This window comes from Sorghum bicolor, chromosome 8 (assembly GCF_000003195.3).
Source record: "Sorghum bicolor cultivar BTx623 chromosome 8, Sorghum_bicolor_NCBIv3, whole genome shotgun sequence".
In the NCBI taxonomy this organism is placed as follows: domain Eukaryota; kingdom Viridiplantae; phylum Streptophyta; class Magnoliopsida; order Poales; family Poaceae; genus Sorghum; species Sorghum bicolor.
In genome coordinates, this window is record NC_012877.2 from 58,450,596 (window position 1) to 58,477,830 (window position 27,235).

At 45.5% G+C, this 27,235-nt stretch overlaps 3 protein-coding genes and 1 long non-coding RNA gene across 7 annotated transcripts; 2 read left to right on the top strand and 2 right to left on the bottom strand.

The window, feature by feature from the left end:
• On the top strand, window positions 4,353-12,660 carry LOC8069734 (wall-associated receptor kinase-like 14). Of its 4 annotated transcripts, none has more exons than XM_021446200.1 (3): window positions 4,353-5,709; window positions 10,846-10,884; window positions 11,184-12,660. In XM_021446200.1, exons 1-3 carry the CDS (start codon window positions 4,851-4,853, stop codon window positions 12,482-12,484), a joined length of 2,199 nt encoding a protein of 732 aa, XP_021301875.1. In that variant the 5' UTR covers window positions 4,353-4,850; the 3' UTR covers window positions 12,485-12,660. The 4 variants fall into 4 exon arrangements, with proteins under 4 accessions (XP_021301875.1, XP_021301876.1, XP_002442442.1 ...); XM_021446201.1 differs by having other exon boundaries at window positions 10,849-10,884; XM_002442397.2 differs by lacking the exon at window positions 4,353-5,709 and adding an exon at window positions 8,103-9,326.
• LOC8069735 lies at window positions 13,353-13,855 on the top strand. The gene is made up of 2 exons (XR_002446830.1): window positions 13,353-13,465; window positions 13,569-13,855. It is a non-coding gene; the product is annotated as an uncharacterized LOC8069735 (long non-coding RNA).
• On the bottom strand, window positions 14,148-16,396 carry LOC8069736 (plastidial lipoyltransferase 2). The gene is given in 6 exon segments (XM_002443431.2): window positions 14,148-14,720; window positions 14,859-15,009; window positions 15,303-15,567; window positions 16,027-16,286; window positions 16,288-16,362; window positions 16,364-16,396. Coding segments are annotated over 6 exon segments (1,071 nt in total). The 3' UTR covers window positions 14,148-14,433.
• On the bottom strand, window positions 23,207-25,409 carry LOC8076628 (RING-H2 finger protein ATL65). The gene has a single exon (XM_002443432.2). The coding sequence runs from the start codon at window positions 25,246-25,248 to the stop codon at window positions 23,872-23,874; it is 1,377 nt and encodes a 458-aa protein (XP_002443477.1). The 5' UTR covers window positions 25,249-25,409; the 3' UTR covers window positions 23,207-23,871.

Sequence of the window (27,235 nt, forward strand, 5' to 3'; positions counted from 1 at the left end):
TTGAGGATACACAGAAGTATCAAATCAGTTATTGACAGACATATATAATTCTATTCTATGTGTATGCATATATTATTATACTATTAAATTCATCTCCTTTCCAAATTCTGCTCCATCTCTACACAAATTTTGAAATTTAAAAAAAAACATGTGTATCTGTTTATTATTAATTCTGCTGGGCCAATCGATGGACTCCACCCGCGACGCTTTCACATGCTTCTTTGTTCATGCGAGCGCGTGCAAGAAAAACGACCAAGCACTCATCCTCACAACTTAGACGATGAGACAAAGCAACAGTCACGTCTATATATCTACAGGGTGGGGAGAGCTATAATATATGTGACGTCCTTCTCATCATCGTCGTAGCCAACAATCTAAAAAATTGATGGGACAATCTCATCATTGTCTGGTATATGCATGCATGAGTATATGACTCCAAACCGCTTCAAATCATCTGACATATTAGTGTTGCCAGCTGATCGAAGATAATTATTAGCTTTTATTAATGTAATACCAAGTTTATTTTTAAGGTTTTTTTAAAAATAACTCGTTCTTATAGTGTAATTAATACTCCCCTCCATCCTAGATTTTTACAAGTGCTAAGAATCACGGTAAGAAAAGGAATAGAGGAGAGATAAAAAAGATAACATGAACGTTAATCCTAAATAATAGATGTCGTTACAAATAAATACGTAGGGAGAACAAACAAGGGAAATACTAACTAATTGAGGGGAGCATTTTAGGGCCACTAGAACCTTTGGGTGTGCCAGCCACCCCTCACCCCTCCATCCCAAAGGTGAAGACAAGGAGGGGGGATAAGTCCCCCTAAGCCCCTTCTAGAGCAGCAATCTTCCTCCTTTTCTACTAAGCAGGGCATAATGCCATTGTTCACTCAACCAAACTATGTGGTTGAAGAGCAGTACATGGGCCAATACGGATCCCATAATTGCACTACATTGGCCGGTACGGATCCTATAATTGTATTCTTTTGCGGACGAAGGGAGTAAGATGTTGAAGAGTACTCCCTCCATATTTATAAAGAAAGTCATTTACAACAATGACACGGTCTCCAAAGCCTAACTTTGACTCCTTATTTTTATAAAAATATTTAATCAAAAATGGTATATGTATATTTTTATGAAAGTATTTTTCAAGACAAATCTATTCATATGGTTTTCACATTTCCAAACTCAACAACATAACTTAAAAGTTATTCATGATTTATATTCTCAAAATGTTGGACTCAAACCTTATCCAAAACGACTTTCTTTATGGTATGGAGGGGGTATTTGTTTATTTCTATCAATTAGAAAAGATCTCTTGTACTCCCTCCGTTCCAAATTATAAGTCATTCCAAGAATCTTAAAGAGTCAAAGCATTTTCAAGTTTGACCAAAAATATAGAGAGAAATATAAAGATTTATGTCATAAAATAGATATACTATGAAAATATAACTAACAAAGAATCTAACGATACTTGGTTGATACCAAAAATGTTATTATTTTGCTATATAAATTTGGTCAAATTTAAAAAACTTTAACTCTTCAAAATTCTTGGAATGACTTATAATTTAGGACGGATGGAGTACTTTTCCCCCTTTCTAAGTATCGTTCACATGTATCGAGAAGTCAAAATGCTTAACTTTGACTAAATATATACAATAAATTACTAATATTTATGGTACATAATAACTATTACTAAATTAATTATTAGATATATTTTTATAATACTTTTTCTTTAGAAAATCTAGATGGCGCTTAAAAAGGGGGACGGATGGAGTGTCGAGAGAGAGAGAGAGAAGGGAAGAAGAAGAATACAGCCTTTCCTCTCTTCAGGCTAATGGCCTTCGGGCTTCACTCTTCCTCAGGCTGCAGGTCAGTCATGCGACAGGGCCCACGGCAAATGGCAAGTCCCTTGTCGTCGACTCGTCGTCGGCGCGCGTATACGCCGATCGACACGACACCGGCCGGCCGGCCGGCGTCGCATTCGCGTCGCATCGCAGGCCCCAACGGAAATAGGCCCTGCCATCGGGATTCATCAGTAACTGTTTGATGATGACGAATTGACATATGTGCTAGGTTCGCTTTTCTTATAAGCAGTATTTTTTTTTCTTTAGTTAATAATATTTGTTATGATCAATTAGTAACTAGTATTTTGATCATGATTTTTTAGACAAAAACAGGCTCAACACATGTAGAGAGGGAAGGTGGAACAAGCAACTGCTAATCATCACGGTAGACAAAACAGAACCGCACCCGTAGGGTGGAGTGGATGTGGATGGGAACGTCTCGCTCCCTCGAATAAAGAAAACTTGATATCCAAGATTTTCTTGCAGATGAGTTGATTAGTGTTAAGAGAAATGACCTTAGTACCCTGTGCATTATAGGATGTTTGGTTGAGGTGCTAAAGTTTAACATAGCTAAAAGAGCATCCAATGTGAACTGGAGTATTGCGGAGACACTCTGGGTACAATTTTTTTTTAGTAATGACTGACATTTTGAGGTACGTTTTCGACAATCTCACAACTGAAAAATTCCTATGCCAATAACTGAATAAAGCTAACATATATAGACAGTTTTTTTTTTTGGGGGGGCAACATAAAAAATACTATAAAACATTACCAGGACATAGATACACTAAGATAACAATATTCGAACCTCATTGACTAATTGAAGGGCAATATTAATCAAACAAACTTGCACGTGCGCCACAAAGTTCAATGCATAGAGACCTAGCTTATGATTTTCTCTTTTCGCTTATTATTGCATAAGTTTCCACATATATACCTTGTCCCAAAATCTTCGGCAATCCAATCACTAGTTTTAACAAAAACTAACTAAATGAATACCTTGCAAGCGTATAAATAATCATTGTCCTATCAATCCTCAAATTTAATATCTACGTCAATTCATTAAAATAGAGCCTAACTGAAGGTACAAATAAAAAAAGACTCGTAGGTTGCATTTAAACAAATTAAAGGCCTCAAGGACTCACTACTTATATCCATATAGGGTAAGCTCCCAACCACACACTCAACACTCCGTTTGCACCTTTGTTCGTTGCCATTGGGTCGCTACTAGCACTAGGTGTAGGGTAAGGCGGAGGTACACCCGCACACAACAACAGAACGTCGAACTGTATTGGGTCTAGGAATAGGGAAGTGGAATGGGTGTTGCCGAGTTGGGCTTCTACTGACTTTGTGGGCCACTTAAAGTCAAAACAGAGCTTATGTCCTAGAACGGATCTCCTCATCTTCAACCTCACGATAGCTCTTTCTAGCCCCTCCTATACACACGCACCACGAAACAACACTTACATGGCTAAAATTTCTAGGAGGGACCTACGGGGCTCCATGGCACCACCAATGGCGGTAGGGGATCAGAGCTCGAGCCCCCGCCACCACCTTGTCACATAGAGGACTCATGAACAACAAAAAAGTGTCTGCGCACTGTTGGTGGACTGTGGGAGCCATGGGCATTGCCGCCCTCTTCATCGCCATCGTCGCCATCATGGCAACACAGTAGAATCATATGAGACGACAGTTTTCATAGAACTACTCCGCATGGTGTAGTCCCTTTGCTCAGCGCACCAAGCACCCGTCCCAGAGGCCATGGTCCGGGACAAGGTGTGTCGAGGTTTGTACTTTTGCATTTGATTCTTCAATCAATTTTTAGGTTAATTGGATACATGTCATTACAAATTTCACGCTTTGGAGATATACTGTTACTTTTCATGATATTAGAAGCGTGCCATTATAATTTCTCGTATCTTCGAAATATACAACTACTTACCCCTTTGATGTGTTCATCGTAATTTCTGCACCAAATTGCCCTCATCTTCTTATAAGAACCTGTTGCCCCGCGCATCAATGACTCTCATTTTCCGATCGACCGTCCCTTCCGCTCCTTGATTGCGCCTAAAACATCAAATCAACCTGCATAATGGTACTAAGAGTAAACATTTTGTTCCACAATTTAATAATTGCTCCGTTAAAGGCTTGTTTAGCTACCTCAACGTGGATTAAAACAAAATTTTACTATTTTTTTATCCTAATCAACCCTAATATACGTGGATTATTGGCCAAACAAGACCTAAGGGGTTGGCTTAGAACTATACGACGTGATTAGGACGGTTAACATTACAAAAAAAAAACTGACTACATATTCCTCGCTTGATGGCTGGAAACGGCCAGCCTGCTTCACCGTTGACATGCACCACCAAGTTGAATAGTTCAGTGCTAGTTTGCCACTGCCACGAACCCTAAAAATAACAACACTTTTTTTTTTAAAAAAAAAGAGGCTGCTAGCCGCCGCCAGGAGCTGGGATTACACTGCACGCCAGAAATGCAGAAAGTAGCACTAGCACGCATGCTCCCGCGCATGCCAGAGTGGAGCGAAAGTGCACTCTCATCATTCAGTGATTCACACGGCCATATTGATCTGTGCGTTGGATTGCAGGTGACCCGGCTCCGCGTCGTCAAGTCAAGATTACAGCAAAAACAACTCGGGGAATCAGAATTCAGACTGATGCCCCCCAAAAGATATGGTTTTTTCAGGATTTTCTTGACCATTTACTACACGTCCTCTCTGACTGACTGACTGATTAAACAAGCTTTGCTTTCTCAATTCCAATCATCCCCGGTCTCTTCTCCTTCTTCTTCCTCCCTCTGCTCTGGTCACATCGATCGTGCAAATGGATGACACCTCTCTCCCTCCATTGGCATGTTGCAGGCGTATATGACTAGCTAAGCAAGCAACCAAATCACTACTACGTACTTGAACTTGTCGCGAGTAAAGAGCTCGCGGAGACGACGACCAGCACAGTGAACTGGCTCACGGGCTGCTGCCTACATGCACCAGCTCGTCCTCTTCTTGCACCTCCTCCTCTTCCTCCCCGATGCAACCTTCTCCGCACCGGCCGCCGGGTCGTCGTCGTGCAACCGGCAGTGCGGCAGCACCACGGTGCCGTACCCTTTCGGCTTCTCCGGCGGCGGCGGCGGCGGCTGCCCGATCCTCCTAGCCTGCAACGCCACCACGTCCACGGCGCTGCTCCCGCGCAGCACGGCGGCGGACCCGTACCCGGTGCTCTCGTTCAACGCCACGGCCTCCACCTTCCTGGTCTCCCTCGCGCCGTCGTGCGGCCGCAGCGTCGCCGAGGCCAGGGCGGCGCTCGACGGCGGTGGCGGTGGCGGTGGCGGCTACGGCGTCTCCTCCCGCACGGGGCTCTTCCTCCGCGGCGGCTGCACGGGGTCGGGTTCGAATTCGAGTTCGAACGCGAGCAGCTGCAACGTGCCATCGGGCGCCATGTCGGCCATCCTGCGCACGGCGCAGTGCGGCGGCGGCGGCAACGACGACACGTCCTGGACGTGCGTGCTCTCCGCGCCGCCGGCGCCGGGGAGCCCCGCCGCGACGATGGGCGAGGAGCAGTTCTTGGGCTGGGACAAGGTGGCCGCCGCCGGGTGCCAGGACGCGCTCACCTCGGCCGTGTACGCGTACACGGCGCAGGGCGTGCCGTCGATCATGTTCGGCATCGCGGAGATGGGCTGGTGGCTCAACGGGAGTTGCGCCGGGCAGTGCGCGGCGAACGCGACGTGCCAGGACGTGCAGACGCCGAGCGGGGCGTGGGGACACCGGTGCGCGTGCGCGGACGGGATGTCCGGCGACGGGTTCGCCGCCGGCGATGGGTGCCGCTACGACGACGCGACGAGCGGTGAGTGCACAGTGCTCGTGCTTCGTTTTCAGTTATTATATATTGCTCTCGTCATGGTGAACTGTGCTCGCGTCATTGCGTGTGCCGCCGAGGTTCTCTCGTCTCGACCGGTGTTGGTAGGCGGGGGCGCGGGGCCAGGCGTGACACTGACATGTCAGCCCGGCCTGCTGCGCTCAATCATACGCGACGCGACCTAGCTTATGTTAGGCTTACGAGAGTGATTAGTACGGTACTGTACAATTTACATAAATAAGCCTAGAGCCCTAGAATATTGCTCTCGAGCCCTAAAACTGTTGTGTAGTATTGAAGAAGTCGTGGCCATTGGGCCTTACAAAAGCGTATGTCCACGTCACCACTCACCACGTGCATGCTTGAAACAGGCTACACGAACAGCTCGGAGCAAAGGAGTTAGGACCTCATTGGAAACACAAGATATTCATCAAAACATAAGAGTAGAAAAAACATAGAATTAAGACCTTGTTTAGTTGTCGAAATGAAAAAATTCGGACACTGTAGCACTTTCGTTTGTTTGTGGCAAATATTATCCAATTATAGATTAACTAGGCTTAAAAGATTCATCTCGCAATTTACAGGCAAACTGTGTAATTAGTTTTTATTTTTGACTATATTTAATACTTCATGCATGTGCCGCAATATTTGATATGACGGATAATCTTGAAAAAGTTTTTGGTTTTTTAGGTGAACTAAACAAGGCCTAAAGTTACATGTCAAACATAGAATTAATATTACATAGTATGTCATTTGTAATTCTACTGACTTTGAAAAACGTGAGAAATTTTCTACCCCTTCGTTCCAAATTATAAATCACTTTTACTTTTTTGGTACATTCATTTTGCTATATATCTAGACATATATTATATCTAGATAAATAACAAAATAGATGTAACAAAAAATCAAAGCAACTTATAGTTTAGAACAGAGAGAGTATAAAGGATTTGGATATAACATAGGAATTAGAAGAGAGTTACAAAGGAAAGTTTCCAACATTGTTAGATCTCATGTTCATGTTAGATCTCTATCAGTTGAGCCATTCCATAAGAATTTTGTAAGATCTGAGGATAACCAACCTTTGTTCCAAAAGAACACATGAAAAAATCCATATGTCTATAACCCTACAATTTTCTTCATAAATTAATCCTCTGTACCAAAGGGGTCTTTAGTGGGGGAAGAAAACATGGATAATCCATATAGAGTGTGAATTTGGACATTAAGAGTATACGTTTAGTTTGATAGATATCTATAGATGGAACGTTGAGGATGGCGGTCCATGTTTGAGGAACATTTGGTTCATAGGCAAGTTGGACGGGACAATCGCTACGTAGGAATTTTACCGCATTGCAAACAAGAAAGAATATTTGTAGGGTTAGCAGTAAGACATTTCCTTAGCAGTAAAAAAAAAAGGTATGTTATATCTTATCCAACACTATACATATTTGACTTTGAATACCAAAAAGAAAGAACTACATGTGTTTGGTATGTGTAATATTCGTCTGTATCTACTCCATCCTAGGAGTTAGCATATTTGACTTATATTCAACGTATTAAGGCCTTGTTTAGTTCACCTAAAAAAACCAAAAACTTTTCAAGATTTCTCGTCATATCGAATCTTGTGGCAAATATATGGAGTATTAAATATGGCAAAAAAAAACTAATTGCACAGTTACCTACAAATCAAGAGATAAATCTTTTGAGCCTAGTTAGTCTATGGGTGGACAATATTTGTCAAACAAAAATGAAAATGCTACAGTACTAAAAACAAAAAAAACAGATAATTGATCTTTTGATCCAACCATTTTGTTTTTTCAATTTTTTAACGTGAAATCAAACCGAGTTTGACCTCAACCGTTTTGCATAGTTCGTTTTGTATAGTTACATTAATCACTTGGCAAAAAAAATCTTGCGGCGGGAGGAGGGAGTAGTCGTGCGACCACGCGCGAGAAGCAACGAATTTCGCGCGAGAGACGTGATGCCAAGTGCGGAGGGGCTTGGCATATGTGCGAGTCCTTCCCCCTCTATTTGCCAAATTAACAAAAATGCAAAGCCTAATTTGTCAAACCGTTGAATAGATATTTTTTAGACTTTTTTTTTAACATATGAATGCAAAGCCTATTTACCAAGCGGTTGATGCTTAATGTAAGGTTGCGTGTGAGCACGCGTCCCTTGCCTAAGGCCTTGTTTAGATCCAAAAAGTTTTTGAATTTTGACACTGTAGCACTTTTGTTTTTATTTGACAAACATTGTCCAGTCATAGAGTAACTAGGCTTAAAAGATTCGTCTCGCAATTTATAGACAAATTGTGTAACTAGTTTTTGTTTTCATCTATATTTAATGTTCTATGCATGTGCTGAAAGATTCGATGTGATAAAAAATTTTGGTTTTTGAGTGAACTAAACAAGGCCTAAAATTGCCCGGGATGGGAGCAAAAAGATGCGTGCCAATTTTGGCTCGAGCAACATCCAAATGCTAAAGCCCCCACGGGGCCACGGATTGGGCCGGGCTCCGGTGAGGATTGAGCTATCCGAATTTCCAGAGAAGGCCTGCCTTTAGAGGGCCCAGGCGCGGCGGCTGCAGCAGCAATCACGCGGCTCTCTTTCTCCAAGCTTGTGCTTGTCTTCGCAACCGTATATGACTGAGTAGCTAAAGCAAGCAATCAAAACACTTGTCGTCGCAAGCACACAGCGGAGACCGAGCGACCGGTGCCTAAATGCGCCGCCTACTCTCCCTCCTCCTCCTCCTCCTCCTCCTCCTCCTACCCTTCCTCCTCCATGCAACCTCCGCCGTCAACGGCGGCGTCCGGTGCGACCGCCAGTGCGGCAGCACCACCGTGCCGTACCCTTTAGGCTTCTCCGGCGACTGCCCCATCACCCTGACCTGCAACCAGACGAGCTCGGCCGCGTCGCTGCTGCTCCCGCACAGCGCCGGCACCGCGGCCTCGCCGTACACGATCCTCTCGTTCAACGCCAGCGCCTCGACTTTCCTCGTCTCCCTGCCGACGTCGTGCAACCGCACCGTCGGCGAGGCCAGGGCGGCGCTCAACGGCTCCGGATACGGCGTCACGAACCACACCGGGCTCTTCCTCAGGGGCAGCTGCCGCAGCCACAGTGCCGCCGCCAACTGCTCCGTCTCCGCGAGCGTGATGGCAACTGTGCTCCGCACGGCGGGGTGCGGCGACAATGGTACCACCGCATGGACGTGCGTGGCCCAACTGCCGCTGTCATCGGGGTCGTCCCCCAACAGCAGCAGCAGCACCACAGCGGCGGCGGCGCCGGCGGCGAGGGGCGGCGAGGACGGCCAGTCGTCGTCGTCGTCGTCGTTCCTACCATGGAAGAAGGTGGACGACGCTGGGTGCGAGGACGCGCTGACGTCCGTGGTGTACACGTTCACGCCGGAGGGGTTGCTATCGGTGGAGCTCGCCGCCGCGGAGCTGGGGTGGTGGCTCAACGGGGCGTGCGCCGGCAACGCTACGTGCGCGCAGAACGCGACGTGCTACGACGTCGAGACGCCGACCGGGGGGAGCGGGCACCGGTGCGCGTGCGTCGACGGGATGTCCGGCGACGGGTACGCCGCCGGCGATGGATGCCACTTCGGCGGCGCGGGTGAGTTCCTTTCTGATTATTCCTGCTCCGGTCAGTCAAAGAGTACGTCTCGTCTCGGGGGGATCCACGCGTGCCACAGAGGATCCCGTAAGGGTGTTGGTAAGTGGGGCCTGGCGTGCCACGTCAGCGCAGGGCCAGGAAAGTCCTCCCTGCGGTCAATCACGCGGGAGCTAGCTAATCATAGTTCACACTCATCACTAACCCACCAAGTTAATGTAGCTATAGTGACGTCACAATCTTTCTGGAGGATCTCATCAAGCTTTCTTCAAACCTTGATGAATCCATCGAGCACAGGAGTGCGTTTTCATAATTCATACTTCATGTTGGCTCTACCTTTTTCATTCATAAACAAAAACAAATCTGATTTTGTGTTTTGCCGATTAGGGTTATACCTGGAATTCAAAAACTTTTTCAAGATTCTCCATCACATCGAATCTTCCGACATATGCATGAAGTATTAAATATAGATAAAACATTAAGTACTTGTACAATTTGCTTATAATTTTTGATACAAATCTTTTAAGCCTAGTTAGTCTGTAGTTAGATAATAATTACCAAATACAAATGAAAGTATTACAGTAAAAAAACACTTGTCGCCAGGGAACTAAACAAGGCCTAGATAATAGGATGGCTGTGCCCTTTCATCTAATTTCACATCATTTAGACTCTGTAGCGCTTTAAATAAGGCAGGTGCCAAAGATGGAGACTGGGTTTGACAAATAGGATTAGGATTGGGATAGCAGTCTGCCACGTGTTTTGAACACAGTCACAACTTGATCCTCAAGGCAGCTGATAAATGACCGCATGGAACCCTTGATCTAATCTTAGCCTTCAGTGAAAAAAAATACATTGGTGTTTTTTTTTCTTTTAATTCCATACTCTCTCAGTCTCTCTTGAATTCAACCTTCCGGCATGAGTTACGAAACGGGAGGATTTGTATTTTTCTATACGTTTCCACATTGACTAGCTCTTCCGGGTCCAACAAATTGTGTCTGGAACTAGAAGATTTTCCGGTTGAATTTTCTCAAGTGGCAACCGTATCTTAGCCAGAGTCGAGCTATCAACAAAGACTGGCAGTGTAATTCCATAGCTTGGGAAGGAATTATGGTGCGCTAGTTTTTTTTATAATCTAGTTACAGTTTGAGAAAGAAATATTTTTTGGCCAAGAATTTTCTTTTTTATGGACATCAAATATAAACACTATTATATGCTACTAGGTCATGACTAATTGACTATGGTGTGCAAGATGTTTGACCAAACCTCTAATAAATTCAAATTATGAACTGAGTAGTATGAATCTGTCAGAATCATTGAGTCAGACAGACAGGTCATATAAATGAAGCATTTTTAGTGGTATATTACTCCTCAACAGAAAACCTACCAACTGCCACCAAGTACCAGAATCTGCCTCGATTTATGATCTTACCACGTCAATGCATTACAACTTTTGTTTTATCAAAAACAGATACTACTATAAACTTTACTATTTGTAATGCTCACATCTTTTTCTTTTTTTTAGCAGGCAGCTCCAAGAAAAAGGTTTTCCTCATAGCAGCAGGTAAAAAAGAAAATATTCTTCTGCTTTGACTTTTACTATTACTATTACTGTACAAGACGGCAGTAATCCTGGTGTGTACGGCATGACGAGTCAGTCAAGTCAGCTTGTCTCGTCTCGTCTACTCTTTTCGCCGCCGGTTACGTGCAGCTTCAAGCTCGTTGATTGCTGACCGCTTGGACCTGGAATAATTCTGCAAACACAAACTTTAAAAATGAAAAATCTTTTATGTACTGAAAGTCAGATTTTTGTTGCGTTTCTTGACCAAGAAAATGATTTTATTCTGTCAATTTCAACGTCAGGTGTTCTGGCGGGCGTGGCGGCGGCGGCCGGCTTGCTTCTGCTGTGGCGGCGGCGATGCCGACGTTACAAGGCCGGGCGGTCCGCGTCGGAGCGGCTGGCGGCGATGCGGCTGCTGTCGGAGGCGGCGGCGTCGAGCGGCGTGCCGGTGTACTCGTTCGCCGAGATCGCGCGCGCCACCAACTCCTTCTCGCACACGCACCGCCTGGGCACGGGCGCGTACGGCACCGTGTACGTCGGCAAGCTCCCGGGCAGCAGCAGCGCGCCGGCGGCGGCGCTGGTGGCCATCAAGCGCCTGCGCTGCCGCCTCCACCACGACGACGACGACGCGGCGGCGGAGGCGGCGCTGCTGCTCAACGAGATCAAGCTCATCTCCGCCGTCAGCCACCCCAACCTGGTCCGCCTCCTCGGCTGCTGCCTCGACCGCGGCGAGCAGGTGCTCGTCTACGAGTACGTGCCCAACGGCACGCTCTCCCAGCACCTCGTCTCCTCCTCCTCCGGCGGCGGCGGCGGCGTACGCAGCCGGCTGACGTGGCGCGCGCGGCTGGGCGTCGCGGCGGAGACGGCGGCGGCCATCGCGTACCTGCACGGGATGCGTCCCCCCATCTTCCACCGCGACGTCAAGTCCAGCAACATCCTCCTGGACGGCGCGCTCCGCCCGAAGCTCGCCGACTTCGGGCTGTCCCGCGCCGTCGACCGCCTGGAGGCGGCGCGGTCGCACGTGTCCACGGCGCCGCAGGGCACGCCCGGGTACGTGGACCCGGAGTACCACCAGAACTTCCACCTCTCCGACAAGAGCGACGTGTACAGCTTCGGCGTCGTGCTGCTGGAGCTCATCACCGCCATGAAAGTGGTCGACTTCGACCGCCCGCCCGCCGAGGTCAACCTCGCGTCCCTCGCGCTCGACCGCATCGGCAAGGGCAGGGTGAGCGAGATCGTCGACCCGGCGCTCCTCGCCGGCGACGAGGACTGGGTCATGGGCTCCGTCCGCCTCGTCAGCGAGCTTGCGTTCCGGTGCCTAGCGTTCCAGAAGGACGTCCGGCCGTCCATGAGCGAGGTCGCCGCCGAGCTGCACCGGATCAGGCTCGCCGCCCCGGACGTCGACGGCGACTCCGAGTCCGAGGAGCCCGGGTCGAGGCTCCGGCCTGTGAATATGATGGACATCCAGATCGACGTGAGCTTGGACGGGCCGGACGCAGTGGCCAAGAAGGCGGCGGCTTCGCCGGTGTCCGTGCAGGAGGTGTGGGTCAGCGACCACAGCTCGCCGTCGACCAACGGCTCCATGCCGCGCTTTGCTGCATAGCGTAAGCTATAGAGGTCTTGTACTGTTGTACACTGATGAGGAAACCAATGTGATTTTAACAAAAATTTTGTCCCTCATTTTCTCAAGTAAAATTCAGTGTCCAAGATGCCCTCCATTGTTGTATAGCTACAATTTTTTTAAAAAAAAAACATAATGTACTGTGCAGCGTTATCTCACTGGCATTAGTTAGTACAAAAACTGCCCATGGTATTGCTAACAGCGTCATGAGAGAAGGCATCTTTGGTTTCCTTGGTCGTAGTTTACCATGCAAGCAAGAAACGGTCTTGGCCACAAGATACCTAGAACACAGGCCTTGTTTATTTCCAAAAAATTTTTTTGATCGGAGCACTGTAGCACTTTGTTTTTCTTTGTTAATTATCGTCTAATCATAAACTAATTAGGCTGAAAAATTCGTCTCGCGATTTACAGCCAAAATGTATAATTAGTTTTTGTTTTTATTTATATTTAATGTTTCATGCATCTGCCGCAAGACTCGATGTGACGAAGAAATCTTGAAAATTTTTTGGTTTTTGGAGTGAACTGAACAGGCCAAAATATTACTGTAAAACACAAGAACAACATCCACACTTTGTTTCCTTCACCAATTGCACTGGGCCACATGGAATCATTGGGGAATACAGTGGGTTTTCACAAGGAACCAGCAGGACATGAAGCTATCTATATAAAGCACTGAATCCTGCAAGGACTGAAGACACTAAAGGAAAAACCACCACTCAAGAACCTGAAAAACACCGTCCTGTACTCCTGTTGCTACATCTGAATTGAAATAAGAGAAAAAGAGAAAGAAGATGTGCTACAAGGTGGAGTGCAGCAAGTGCGGCAAGTTCACCTGGAACGGCTGCGGCAAGCACGTGGCGTCCGTGTACCAAGGGATCGAGAAGGGGAAGCACTGCAGCTGCAAGCCATGGCCAGGCGTCGACGCCAAGGCGGCAGAGGGATCCACATCGTCTGCCAAAGAAGGTGAGAGTGAGACGCCTTGCTGAATTTCTCCTTGTCTGAAGTTCCGATAACACAGGCAGCTGAACAGTTTGCTGAACTTCGATTGTTTGTGGATGGTTTGCAGGTGAAGCGAAAGCTTGAATTCCATGGAAGAGATCCACTAGTTTTGCCGAGATTCGATTGAAGGAGCTTTTGCCCTTTGAGAAAATGATGCTTTGCCTCTCTGTCTGATTGTACTGGTTTCTGGTTTCTATATAGAAGTCCAATAATAAAATATAAAGCGATGTTAAGTTAGTTGCTAAGGCTGAAGTCTCGAGGGAGTGTGAGACTTCAGAAAACTCTTTGATCAAAGAGTTGTATGCCATACCATATCGATTTATCAGTAATGCATGTGTCTTCGATTCATCTTCAGCGACTGAACCTGATCCTCCTGTGTCATCATCTCTCCCCATGTTGTGCGATCCTTTATGCCACAGGGATCAATGCTGTAAGTGCTGAAACTGATAGTCATGTTGTTGGACTCTTCTTTGTGTAAATCGGTTGTATCACGGCCTCGCTAAGTACTGCTGCAGATGATATGTGCGCCCCTGTGAAGCTGCATCTGAAGCGAGCAATCCATGGTGCCGCTGAGAGGCTAGTTCTTCAAAAAAAATTAAGGAAACGACAGTATTTTGAACATAAAAAGTGGATGCAAATGACAATATACACAATTTTAAACGCTCAATGGGATATTATTACCGGGTAAAATGGAAGAATCGGTAAGTATACACTGTTGCATACCAAGAAAAAAAAAAGAGAGAGCATTGATGCTATATAAACACCGGAGAGCCCATGACGAGAAACCGACACGACTACTCCAGATTCCAGAGATATCCTGCGCCTGAAAGGTGGATGTGCTATACTACAACATAGAATGATTCAGCATGAAAGGCTGTGGCAAACATTTCGTCCAGACTAGAACATCATACGGTTAGTTGAAATTGTTGTCTTTACTGGAAACTGCAATCAGGGCTGAAGTCTAGACTGAGTTGGAAAAGTTCAGCAAACTCTTTCATCATGGAATCATATGCTGTATCCATCAGTGATGCATCATCAATTTCTCTTGCACCAGATGCCTTCTGTAGTATCTCCTTAATGCTCCCCACGCCACGGTCCTTTATGCCACAAGGATCAATCATTTTAAACGGAGCTAGGTCAGTTGTGACATTTAGTGCGAGACCATGATAAACTATCATCCGCGAACCATGAATCCCTATCGCAGCAACTTTCTGATCCCCTGTAGAGGAAATGGAGATGAATCATTAGCAATACCATATGGCACCCCTCGATTTTACAAGCATTTGAAAATCCCAATGAATGGGATAACTGCAAACTTTGGTACAATACTTGAAATTTTGTGAAGGATTGCACATACCAACCCAAACACCAGTGAGACCTTCTACTCTTGTTGCCTTGATAGAGAAGGCGGATTTCAGTGCACGGATGATCACTTCTTCAAGTGACCTGAAGTACCAGCGAACATCCTCTTTGTGATACTTCAAATTCATAATCGGGTACATAACAAGCTAGGAAAAACAAAATAAATGACTGTAAGAAGCAACTATGGAGTATTCAGTCATGATAGCTGCAATGTATATATTTGAACTAAAGACTGAACAAGAGTATGCAGTATGGAGTCAAGATCAGTTGTATCCTGACTTGACACATGACCAAAGCTGGAGTCTATGCTAGTTACTAGGAGCTATAACTAAACAGCAACCACAATTAAGAAGCAACTAATCAGTAAACACACCACCAAAGTATGAACTATGAAGTACACTTCTAGACATGCAACTACCAAAACATAGCTGATAAATACCTGTCCAGGGCCATGGTACGTCACTTCCCCACCACGATTAGTATGGTGAATCTCGAAAGGAGCATCTTCCTTGTCGAAATGGAGGTATTCCTTCTTGCTATCAGTGCCCAACGTATAAACTGGTGGATGTTGCAAAGCAATCAAGGTGTCAGAGTGGTCTTCGCGGGTGTCTATCAACCCTTTCCTCCTCTCAACGATAGACTTCTGCCAACAGTAAGCCTCAGCATAAGGAATTAACTGCCGATGGAGGTCAAAGCATTCGCACCTGCTTGCATCATCACCGACGAACAAGACCGAAGCAATAAAATTTAGGAGCAGGTTGTGCTGCACATTCTTGAACTTATCACTTATCAGCACGACTTATCAGCAATGTTACATCAGCCGGCTTATCAGCCACAAAAACCATTATGTTCCGAGTATTTGACTTAGGTGTAGCACAAGAATGATGGTATTGAAATTTGAAACAGCAGCGCGAACTGTTTCTAGACATTTGAAATTCTGAATATCCATGGGTGAAGGAGAACTGTTGATGATTCAGCTCGTGAAACAAGCAACTACACAGTCAGCTTTGCTGAATTCTGCTATATCAGAAGCATGAATTGCATCACCGAATGGAGCAATTGAGAAGGCACACAACTAACATCGATCCAGCCTTTGGAAGTGGAACGCCTAATAAACCCCAAAAGTAAAGCGACACTAACGCAAGGGATCAACGAGCGCATACCTCCTCCTGTCGGCGGAGGTGGGACGGGGCTTCGTCTCGGCGGTAGGGCCTGAGCGGGAGCCGGCCGCAGCGAGGCGCAGGCTTCCCCTCCGGTGGCGCGCCGAGGCGGCAGTGGGCGCCGGCAAGGGCGCGGGCGCGGCCCGGTGGTGGCACGGGGAGCAGAGGGGTGACGGCAGCAGGGCCATGGCGACGGCGCCAGCCTCGTTGCACGCGTGGCGATGGGGGCGCGCGCGACGGGTACGGTCCCTTTGATGCTCCCCCGTGCGCCGGCGGCGATGGGCGGAGGCGCCGAGGCGAGCGCAACGCTCGGCGTCGGAGGCTCGTGCGGTTTGGAAGTCAGGATCCGGCCCACGGAGGATCGTTGGGCCATGGGCCTAGCACCCTGTAGAACAGAACATGGGCCGGCGTCTATCGATGGCCTGTTTGGATCCCATACCCACAAAAAAAAAAAAGATATTGATAGCTCTAGTGGATAAAATACGGGATACCTCAGTCCTCAGCTAATACCCAACTAATAATAATATCTTATAAAAAGATTATTTATTTATCTAATTTTAAAGTTGTTAATTGGGAATATTTATGTTCTACTAACTATTAATTTGTAAGATCCAAATGGAACCTAGCTAATAATAGCCCTATTATACTAGTAGTAAATAGTAAACTAGCAAAAAACTACGACATCCATCCAAAAAGAATGTGATTTTAGGTGCATTACCAATTAAATAAAGTGCTTGAATACCAAATATATCGATAAAAATATTAATGTTAATGACGCCAAATTTGTATGGTTATATAAAAGTATGTTTCATGTTGAATTCTAAATGGTATCTAGTGGTATGATAAATATTAATCATTTATATAAATTTGGTCAAATTTTACATAGTTTGACATGACACTATTCTATAATTGTATGGAGGGGTATTAGTTGGTTTCTTCTTGCTAGAAATGAAGAGTTTGTTGCCTAGATCTAAATAGACCTTTAGTCAGTTGGAGCATGTGGCGTTGTTATTCCAGACTTCTAGCAAATCCTTGATATGCAGATTGGCTCTTTACTTTTCTATCCGCAGATATTAAATGATTTTATCTAAAAACATGGCTCTCTAGCTATCTATATACTCTAAGTCCTTGTTTAGATGTAGTCGAATTCGTATCAATTTAAATGTGTTGGGGTGGATTGCAGTAAAACCTGAACTAAATTCCACGGCAATCCACCTGGAAAATGTGGATTGAGGTGAATCTGAAAATACAAACAATATCTAAATGGCTATTTCTACGAAAGATAGAGATTTGGATGAATGTTTTTTTCTTACCTCCGTGTGTTTTATCCACATAAGGAAAAAAAGACTTGGACTTTTACCTCCTTGTGATGTACAACAACAACAAGATACGAGTAGTAGACATTCAAAGGAGGTATAATACTTGGATTGTAGATAAGGCAATGTGCACATCCCGCCATAGAAACTTGGTTTGTAGACGGGGCCGTGGGAGCTATCATCACAGTTAGTTGGAACTTGCTACAAATTTACCATGGTACAGCAGCTAAACGGCCTCCCTGGTCGTCTTTGGAGCTTTGCACTGGGTAGGATAGACGACAGAGTGGAGACAACATGACAAACAACTCTGAAATAAATCCTACCGAAAACACACGGAAAAAAACGCAATACTTGGTTACAATGAAGAAGGTGGTCCGTACAGGCCCGGAGGGGGGGACTCCAAAATATCAATGCATGATCATATTCCTAATCTTCCTCCATCCCATCACAATGATCTGCTGATGATGCGATTTGAACACCAGTTGATGACGCTGATGCTGCTGATCCGAGTTGAGCAGGGGTGGGGTGGGGGCACGGACGCGCACGACGACAGTACGACACGTCATCACCAAGGGCCCAGGACACAGTAACAGTAGTACAAGGAGGAGGGGCCCAGCAGGCAGGTGGGCGATCCAATTGGACCTTATTTAGTTGAGAAAAGTTTTTTTTTAATTTGGTATCATTTTTGTTTGTTCAATCATAGACCAATTAGACTCAAAAAGTTTATCTTACAAATTATAGACAAATTATACAATTAGTTTTTATTTTTATCTATCATACATGTGTTTAAGAATTTGATGTGACGGAGAATCTTAAAAAAAAATAAATTTTGGATGGAACTAAGCCGTTGTTTAGTTCTCAAAATTTCCCAAAATCAAGATTCTCCATCACATCGAATCTTTATACGCATGCATAAAACATTAAATATAGATAAAAACATAATCTAATTGTATAGTTTATCTATAATTTACGAGATAAACTTTTTAAATCTAGTTAATCTATAATTAAATAAAATTTATCAAATACAAACGAAAATACTAAACCAAAATTTGTCTTCAACTGAACAAAGCCACCTTAGCTTTGCTTTGGGCGGGCTGCGGTGCGTGCCACGACGGATGGGCCACACAGCCCAGGGCCCAGGCTGGTGGCGTCCACGCAGGACCGCCACTTTACGCGACAGCCAATTTACGCCGCTCCGCGCTTCGCGCTCCCCCACACCCCCCACCACCTCCTTCAATTCCTTTTTTTTTTTTTTTTGCCTCGGTTTGGTTTTTGCCTCGATCTGCAGATGATCCATCCAGACTTGTGGGTGGTGCAGTCGCACCTGCTTGCACGACTGCTGCAAAGCGCCGGCTATCCATTCACACCACAAGCCCACGGCTAGGTCGTGTTTAGTGGGTGAAGGAAAAAATTTCGTGACACTGTAGCACTTTTGTTTGTTTGTAGTAATTATTGTTCAATCATGGTCTAACTAGGCTTAAAAAATTCGTCTCATAAATTTCGACCAAACTGTGCAATTAGTTTTTATTTTTGTCTATATTTAATACTTCATACATGTGTCTAAAGATTCGATGTGACGGGAAATCTTAAAAAAATTTGGATTTTTTTAAGTAAACAAGGCTTAAGCTTGCCGTGCCTTATCCGCCGCTCCGAGCAGTATAGGAGTGCCGTGCTACAAAAACTACAGACAGCATGTGGAACATGTACTCAAGCTGGGTGTTACCCAAATCGATGCAGCTTCCTTGATTCTGGGAAAAAAAACCAGCTTCAAGGTTTATAAATTTGCAAGACATAAGGCTTGGTTTAGATTCAATTTTTTTTTTCGATTTTGATAATATAGCAGTTTCGTTTGTATTTAATAATTATTGTCTAACTATGAAATAACTAGACTAAAAAATTCGTCTCGTAAATTACAGATAAACTATGTAATTAATTATTTTTATTAATATATATTTAATGTTTTATACATATGCCGCAAGATTCGATATGATAAAGAATCTTGAAAATTTCTTAGATTTTGGGTGAACTATGAAAGATCAATGCTGAAACGAGAGAAATGGAATTTAAGCATCGGTTCATGCCACTGCAGCTGTCGATGCTCAAAGCTAGGCATCGGATCAAGTAGCTTGCCTCGATGCTTGGCCAAATGAAAAAAAAATCCAAGCGCGCTCTCACGACGGACGTATTGTTCTAACCATCTTCTAATCACTCAACTCTACGTATGTCGACACTGTGGCGATACGTGGAATTTGGCTTTGTGATGAAGTGACACCAGGATATTTTTTTTCAGCATCGGATACACCACGTCCAGTCTAAAAACACGTCGTTTGTACGTACACCTATACACCGTACAAAACAAAATGACTTCTCTCTTCCATCATTTGTTTAGCATAGTCATATGCTAATACTTACCTTACCACCACAGTTTACTGTCTAAAGATGTTTTATTTTTTTAAAGGCGGCCATGGCCACCTTTAGTCGGTACTGACATATCAACCAAAGATATCATATTTTCTCTATTGTACAATTATATGTGGTTGTGCTGGCGCCCGGACGTTCCATGGACAAAAAATTCATCGGACGCCCTTCCACCCACAACACATGAACCCACGAGCGCACGTCGGCCTCCGTGCGCGGACCACACTGTCGCCCTCACCGATTCCTCCATCCCCTCATCTAAAGCTAGCAAGTTCGCCATCGACTTGATCGCCACGTCTCGATGTAGCTCGAGAGAAAATGGCGACCTAAGCAACTGGACCCTGGGGAACTACCATGGCTTCGTCATGTCTGCCGCAAGTCCAGGTTGAGGGCCGTTGCAGCAAGTTGATGGTTGAGGTCGGTGTGGCGCACGTCAGAGTGTGGTGAGGATATGGTGGCGATTGCCCTTGCTGTGGCCAGGATCGATTGTCGCAACATCTTAAACGACTATTGCAACAAGCAAAAAAACATGTTGCAACATCTCAAAATCCACAGTTGCAACATCAAAAAAACACATGTTGCAACATCTGGAAAAAATCAACTATTGCAACAGGAAACCATGTTGCAACATCTCAAATCCACAGTTGCAACATAAAAAAACATGTTACAACATTTTAGATTGTCTATTGTAACATTTAGGAAACACATGCTGCAACATCTCAAAATCGGTAGTTGCAACATTGGAGAAAATATCTTGCAACATCCAAAAAACATATGTTACAACATCTCAAAACGACAGCTGAAACATCTAAAAATGCATGTTGCAACATCTCAAAACAACTGTTGAAACACCGTAAAATCCACTGCAGCCACGAGATAAGGGGAAAGAGGGAAAGCACATGGATTGGGGGCACCGACGCCGGTGCAAATCGAGCCACCTCTATGGATGTGATGAGGGATAGGCCGCCGTCGCCTGCTGGGTGGAGGAGACCACCATGCCGCTAGATCTGCACTGTGCTCTATGGATCCAAAAAGGGGGAGGGCGCAACAACACCCACCAGCATATCGTCGAGGTCACCATGGGGAGGCCACCATGGCTGCCGTCAAGGTTGGGAGGGCGCGCCAGGGTGAAGGAGGCATGTCGGGCTCAAACACCAGCAGGCGTGACTAGGAGGGAGCTGGCAGCACGCGCGACGGGAGCAGGTGAGAGGGCGCAGGACGGTGGTGAGCAAACGGTGATGGATGGGCGCACAACAGCAGCAAAAGGGGAGTGTGTGGGGTGCGCATCCCACGTCCAAGACGAGGCAACCGCAAAACGTTATGGCAAGGGAGGAGAATGCATCAGTAGCAGAGGAGGAAGGCTTACGACTGCAACAGAGGAAGAGAATGCGGCAACAGGGGGAGGAAGACAAAGAGCGAAAAGGGATAAGGATGAGTGAGCGGCCAAAAGGACGAGCAGCGTGGTGGGCCTGCAGGAGGAGCGTCCAATAAATTTGCTCGCGTCAGACGTACGTAGGATAACATTATCGAATTATATGTGCACTAGTACTTTTTTAGAAAATAAATTGTTTATATAATTATATATTTTATATTATCAAAGCTATATAGTTATCTAAAAGCAACAACTTACTTTGACTCGATGTCATGATATTAGTATAATTTTAAATGAATTGATTATATAAAAGTCATCAAAGGAATACTTTTCATAATTTCTTATATATATATATATATATATATATATATATATATATATATATATATTTGTCAAGCAAACTATAAGTGGTTACTTAGATTATACTATATTGTAATGGCAGTATGAGTAATTTGGATGCAAATTTGGAAGGTATATGTATGCTTAAGATTATATGTACGATAATGTAGCAAGTTTTCTATGCATATTTGAAGGACTACTCTATGTTGTAGAGGTGGGTATTTATTTTAGAAAACAATATATAGTGGTTGTTATTACCAATGTGACTATATAGCCCAATGAACCAATACCATACTGAATCCAAACAATTGCGAGATTTTTTTTTTGAATTTATATTTCCAGGACATCCCCCGTTGTCAAGCAAACTATTTTCTTTTGTTTAAGAAAAAAAAGATAAGCCGAAACAACGAAATTCAAAAGAGAGTGTAGCTCAACTAGTTAGGTTTATTGTGGTGAAACCTGTCTATTTGGTCCTGTGTCCCTAACTTAACATGTGTGTTTGAATTTTTTTTCCTTGTTCCATTTTACTATAGATTTTGTGGCACTATTTTTTATTGGTAGGTGATGTACCCGTCAACAATGCTTAGTCTTCTAGAGATGCTTATAGTGGTCGGCTGCGGGGTGTGCGTTTGTTTGTAAGAGTAAGTGTATAGACATATAACCCCTCCTTTCTAAAATAAAAGTCATTCTCATTTCCTGAAAAGTCAACGTTTTTTAACTTTGCCCAATTATATATATAATATTAATGTTTATAATACATAATTAGTATCATTAGATAGATTATTGAATATATTTTTATAATAAATTATATTGCATGTATTTTCTATAAACCTAGTTAAAGTTGAAAATTTTTGACCTAAACACATCTTATAACACCTTTTTCTAGGAGGGAGTATATATGAGCCTCTACGTCTATATCTTTATTTATGAGAAAAAAACTTAGTTATTTTTTTGTAATAATGCAAACAAATGTCTTACTTTATTACCATTATTTATGAAAAAAAACTTAGTTATTTTTTGTAATAGTGCAACCAAATGTCTTACTTTATCCGTCTGAGAAGGATACAGTTCTTGGTTCTTACCAAATCAATCTTTTTCAACTTTGATTATATATATATATATATATATATATATATATATATATATATATATATATATATATATATATATATATATATATATATATATATATATATATATATATATATATATATATATATATATATATATATATATATATATATATATATATATATATATATATATATATATATATATATATATATATATATATATATATATATATATATATATATCTATATATATATATATAACTAGTATGAATAATGATATCAAATAATTAAATTAGATTTATTATGAAATATATTTTCACATCATATCTATTTAGACAACCTAAATATTAATGATATTTTCTATAAAACCCCATGAAATTGAGGCCTTGTTTAGTTCGTGAAATTTTTTAGATTCAGCGAATGTAACGCTTTTGTTTGTATTTGGCAGTTATTATTCAACCATGAACTAATTATGTTAAAAAAAATCGTCTCGCAAATTACATGCAAAATTGTGCAATTAGTTATTGTTTCTATCTATATTTAATATACTCCATGCATACGACTAAAGATTGGTTGTGACGTAAAATCTTTAAAAAAATTAGGAACTAAACAAGGTCCAGCTAATCTAAACTCAAGAGTTGAAGTATATTTTTGGAAATTGGAAGGGAGTTAACTGCCATGCTATATACTGCATCACATACCGATGGTGCCGTGAGACATGACATGCGTACCAAACAGTCTTTACAGTACGTTCTATAACTTGTACAAAAAGCAAGCTAGTATAAAAATTACAATATTATAGGGTACCGCTGGAAATACAGTCGAAAACAGGAGATGGCTTGGCCTAGTCATGGCCTTGAGAGAAAAACCAAACGGAACGAAGGAAGAAGAAGCATGCATGATGATCCATGACTACGAGCCGTCCGGCGAGAAAACGAGGCCTCCACCCCGGATGCCGTCGTTTTCTGATCGGACGGCCCAGACATGCCTGTGCCCCACCGGCCCTACACGCCCACACCGCACCGACGAGAGGAGAGACAGCGCTGAGATTTGAAAAAAAGGTGATGGATCAGACGGAGCCGAGCCGAGCCGAGCCGAGCCAGTGGCCACTTGGGAGTGAGAGCTGGGGCCCGCCCGAGCTGCTCTGCTGGGTGGCTGGCCGGCTGCAGCAAGCGACACCACGCGGTCTGGGCACACGTCCTCCCGCCATTAAAACCGCGGCAGGGCCTCGCATTTATCGCGCCATTACTGCCCGCCCCCGTCTCCACGCAGGCGCCAGGCCCACCACCACGCCCTGATCCCGAGATCCGCCGCCGTCCCCATGCCTCGCTCAGCGGCTCAGCCGGTCCGGCGACAGCAGCGCCTCGGGGTCGCCGCACCGGAGCCGGCTCGACGCGGCGGCCGCGCGGCTGCCCCGCCTCGCCGCGGCGGCCAGGATCGACGGCGGCTCCGACGCCAGCGACATGAAGAACCCGCTACCGCCGCCGCGGAACCGCCGGGAGAACGGGGACGGCTTGCACGCCACCCCACCGCCACCGCCACCGCCGCCGACGTGGTACGAACGGAAGGAGAATACGCGAGCGGCCGCGGATCCGCCCGCGCCGCCGCCGCCGAACGGGGACGGCCAGCGCTTGCTCCAGAAGCCGCGGCCCCGGGAGGTGGTCCCGCCGTCGGTCGCGGCGCCTGCGGCGGAGAACACGCGGTACCGCCATGGAGGTGATGCTGTCGACGCCGCCTCCACCATGGCGAGGCTCCGCTCGAAGCCGAAGGAGTAGGAGCGCTTGAGCAAAAAGTCCCTGGCACCCGCCGCGAGCTGCTGCTGCTGCTGCTGGTCCGGGCTGGCCGGTGCGATCTCCGCCTGCTGCTGCTCGCCCCCCGCCGGATGAGCATGAGCAGAAGGCGGCACCGGGTGGAAGAAGAGGAGGTCGTCGAGGCTGGGGCGCACGCGGCGCGCGGCGCGCGCCGGGTGCAGCGGCGACGGCACGGGCGGCGGGAGCGCGACGGCGGCGCGGCAGAGCGGGCAGGAGGCGTGCGCGCGGAGCCACACGTCGATGCAGTCGGCGTGGAACGCGTGCGCGCACAGCGGCAGCGCGCGGAGCTCGTCGCCGTCCGCGAACTCCAGCAGGCACACCGCGCACTCCCTGGACGCGCCGGATCCCCGCGCCGACGCCGACGACGACGCCGAACCACCGGCGCCCAGGTACTGCGCCGACGGGAGCGACTTGATGGCGGCGTCGTCGAGGCCCAGGCCGTAGTAGGGGGAGAAGGTGTGGTAGTAGTTGTCGTACGTGGTGAAGGACGCGAACGAGTCGTCCCCGCCGCGCGCCGAGGGGGAGCCCGGGATCATCAGCAGCCGGAGGCGGCGTCGCCGGCGCCACCGCCGACGCGCCGCGCGGAACACGCGGCTCACTAGACGCGCGTACAGCACCACCAGCAGCGCCGCGCCCACCACGGCTAGCATCGCGATGAGCGGCGGGCTCAGGCTCGATCCGGCGCCGCCACCGCCACGCCTGCCGCCCACGAACGCCGCAGCAGACGGCTCGGGCGCCGGGGCGGGACCTGGACCTGGACCCGGACCGGGACCCGGCGACGGAGCTGGACCCAGCGACGCGAATGCCGCCGGGTAGGGAGAAGGCGGTGAGCTGACGGAGGCGGCGGACGGAGCAGGCGCCGGGGTAGCAGTGGACGGCCGCCGCCGCCGCCGCATGGTGGTCGTGGCTGGCGCTGTCTGTCGTCGTCTGGCTGGCTGGCTGGGCGGCGGGTCAGTCAGTGCGTTGCAGGAGGAGTCGGAGGCGCAGGTGGCGAGCACATGGCGCGGCGGCAGTAGCTGCTGCTGCTGGTGGTGGTGGTGAAAGTGAGGCAGCTGCGGCGCGGCATGGTGCGTGGACGTGGTTGAGTGCGATGCGGTGCACCGGGGCGGGGCTTTGCGAGCGGCCACGCACGCACCGGCACCCCTCTCAAGTCTCAAGCTAGCGTACAGCGGGTTGGTGGGCTGATTTATTATGGAATGCCGATTTCATTTACTTCCATTCCTGTCTGGATCTAAAAAGATTATCTACATAGGCCTTGTTTACTTAAAAAAAATTGTAATTTTTTAAAGATTTCTTGTCAGAATATACGGTAGATACATAGAACATTAAATATAGATAAAAAATAACTAATTGTATAATATTATTTACGAGACGAATTTTTTAAGCTTAGTTAGTCCATGATTGAACAATATTTGTTAAATACAAATAAAAATACTACCGTGTCTATTTTGCAAAAATAAAAACTATAATTAAATAATGTCATAATTTGTCAGTCATTCAATAATACTTTTTTGTCATAATAAATCAGCAAATAATGTTTTTAGTTATAGCTTATCAACCAAATGAACAGGTCTATCAAAGCATTCGAATTGCAAGTGCATAACTGATTGATGATTAAAGAAAGGATAACTTCGAAAAATATGAATTCACTGATAGTTTTTTTCTAGAGAAAAGGAAATAATATTGAAACTTGCAAAATGTACATCTCTATACTACATGAAAGAACTAGGAATAAAAAAGAAATAATACTCTTGTCTAATAAAAAAGAAGAACAATATTCTATCAAATACTCTCATCAGTGGTTTTGATTGATGCTTAAGACGGGAGCCACGTCAAACACCAGAACTATATATAGCAGACTAACCCAAAACCTTTGTCATGTTGCAATATCCAATTCTAGAACTAGAGCGAAACATATCTGAATTGATGAAAGAACACCGTCGATTGAACTGTCATCGAGTACAACACATGCTATAGATTTAGCAACTCCAACCTTGATGTATCTGAATCGACGAAAGAACATCACTGGCTGAATCGTCATCGAGTACAGCAAATGCTCCAAAATAATTTAGCAACTTCAACCATTAATCCAGCACGTTAGACATCTAATGTGCTCTCCATAGCTATGGATGATAAGGTCGATGACCCGAAGTGTGCCCATGAGGCCATGAGCACATCCGTCCCTTATATATGGTAACCAACTAACGTTAACCACAAACTGCTCGGTCGTGGAGCTACAGGGGGTCGAGATCGTGGGCTGCAAAGTCTAGGCTCTCGAAGCCTAGAGAAAAAAGTGGAGATGAGCATGAGCTCTCCTCCAGTGCCGTATAACTGAAACTGAAAATAACTTTGTAATCAGATAGAATTCAATCTTAAAAGTTAAATTTGGTTTATAAATAACTGGAACTGAGAATAACTCTATACATCTATATTTGACCTTAAAGCTTGCAATTCTAGCCGTATAACAAGGACTATCGAGTTGTGCCTGGATTATGGCCTTATGGGCAAGTACGGTGAAGATGACTGTTTTCATGTGCAAGACAGCTGAAAATAACTGAAACTTTGGTAAACTTTGGTTTACAAATAACTGAAACTGAAAATAACTCTACATCTATATATGTCTCTGTCTCCAGAACCAAGACAGCTGACTGTTTCCATGTGCAAATGGTTCAGCAAACTCATTAACATAACTAGCATATATCAGTGCAAATTTCCACATCAGTTTCATCTGCATCACTCAGCCACTCCATGTTCGACGCATGCCGTGATCTGATCTGACTCACCCAGAATTGATCCGCATCGCCATATGCTGTGCCGCACTCATGACTCATCAGAGCTTGGAGTGAGTGAACCCTGCAGAACACATTCTCCTCAACCTTGGTC

What these genes read in the sequence shown, in the direction of transcription:
- LOC8069734 (XM_002442397.2), top strand. Translation starts at nt 8,435, where the DNA reads ATGCGCCGCCTACTCTCCCTCCTCCTCCTCCTCCTCCTCCTCCTCCTA. An exon ending in ATGCCACTTCGGCGGCGCGG is followed by an intron (nt 9,327 to 10,845) that starts GTGAGTTCCTTT and finishes TCTTTTTTTTAG; the next exon opens with CAGGCAGCTCCAAGAAAAAG. An exon ending in GGTTTTCCTCATAGCAGCAG is followed by an intron (nt 10,885 to 11,183) that starts GTAAAAAAGAAA and finishes TTTCAACGTCAG; the next exon opens with GTGTTCTGGCGGGCGTGGCG.
- LOC8076628 (XM_002443432.2), bottom strand. Translation starts at nt 25,248, where the DNA reads ATGCGGCGGCGGCGGCGGCCGTCCACTGCTACCCCGGCGCCTGCTCCG.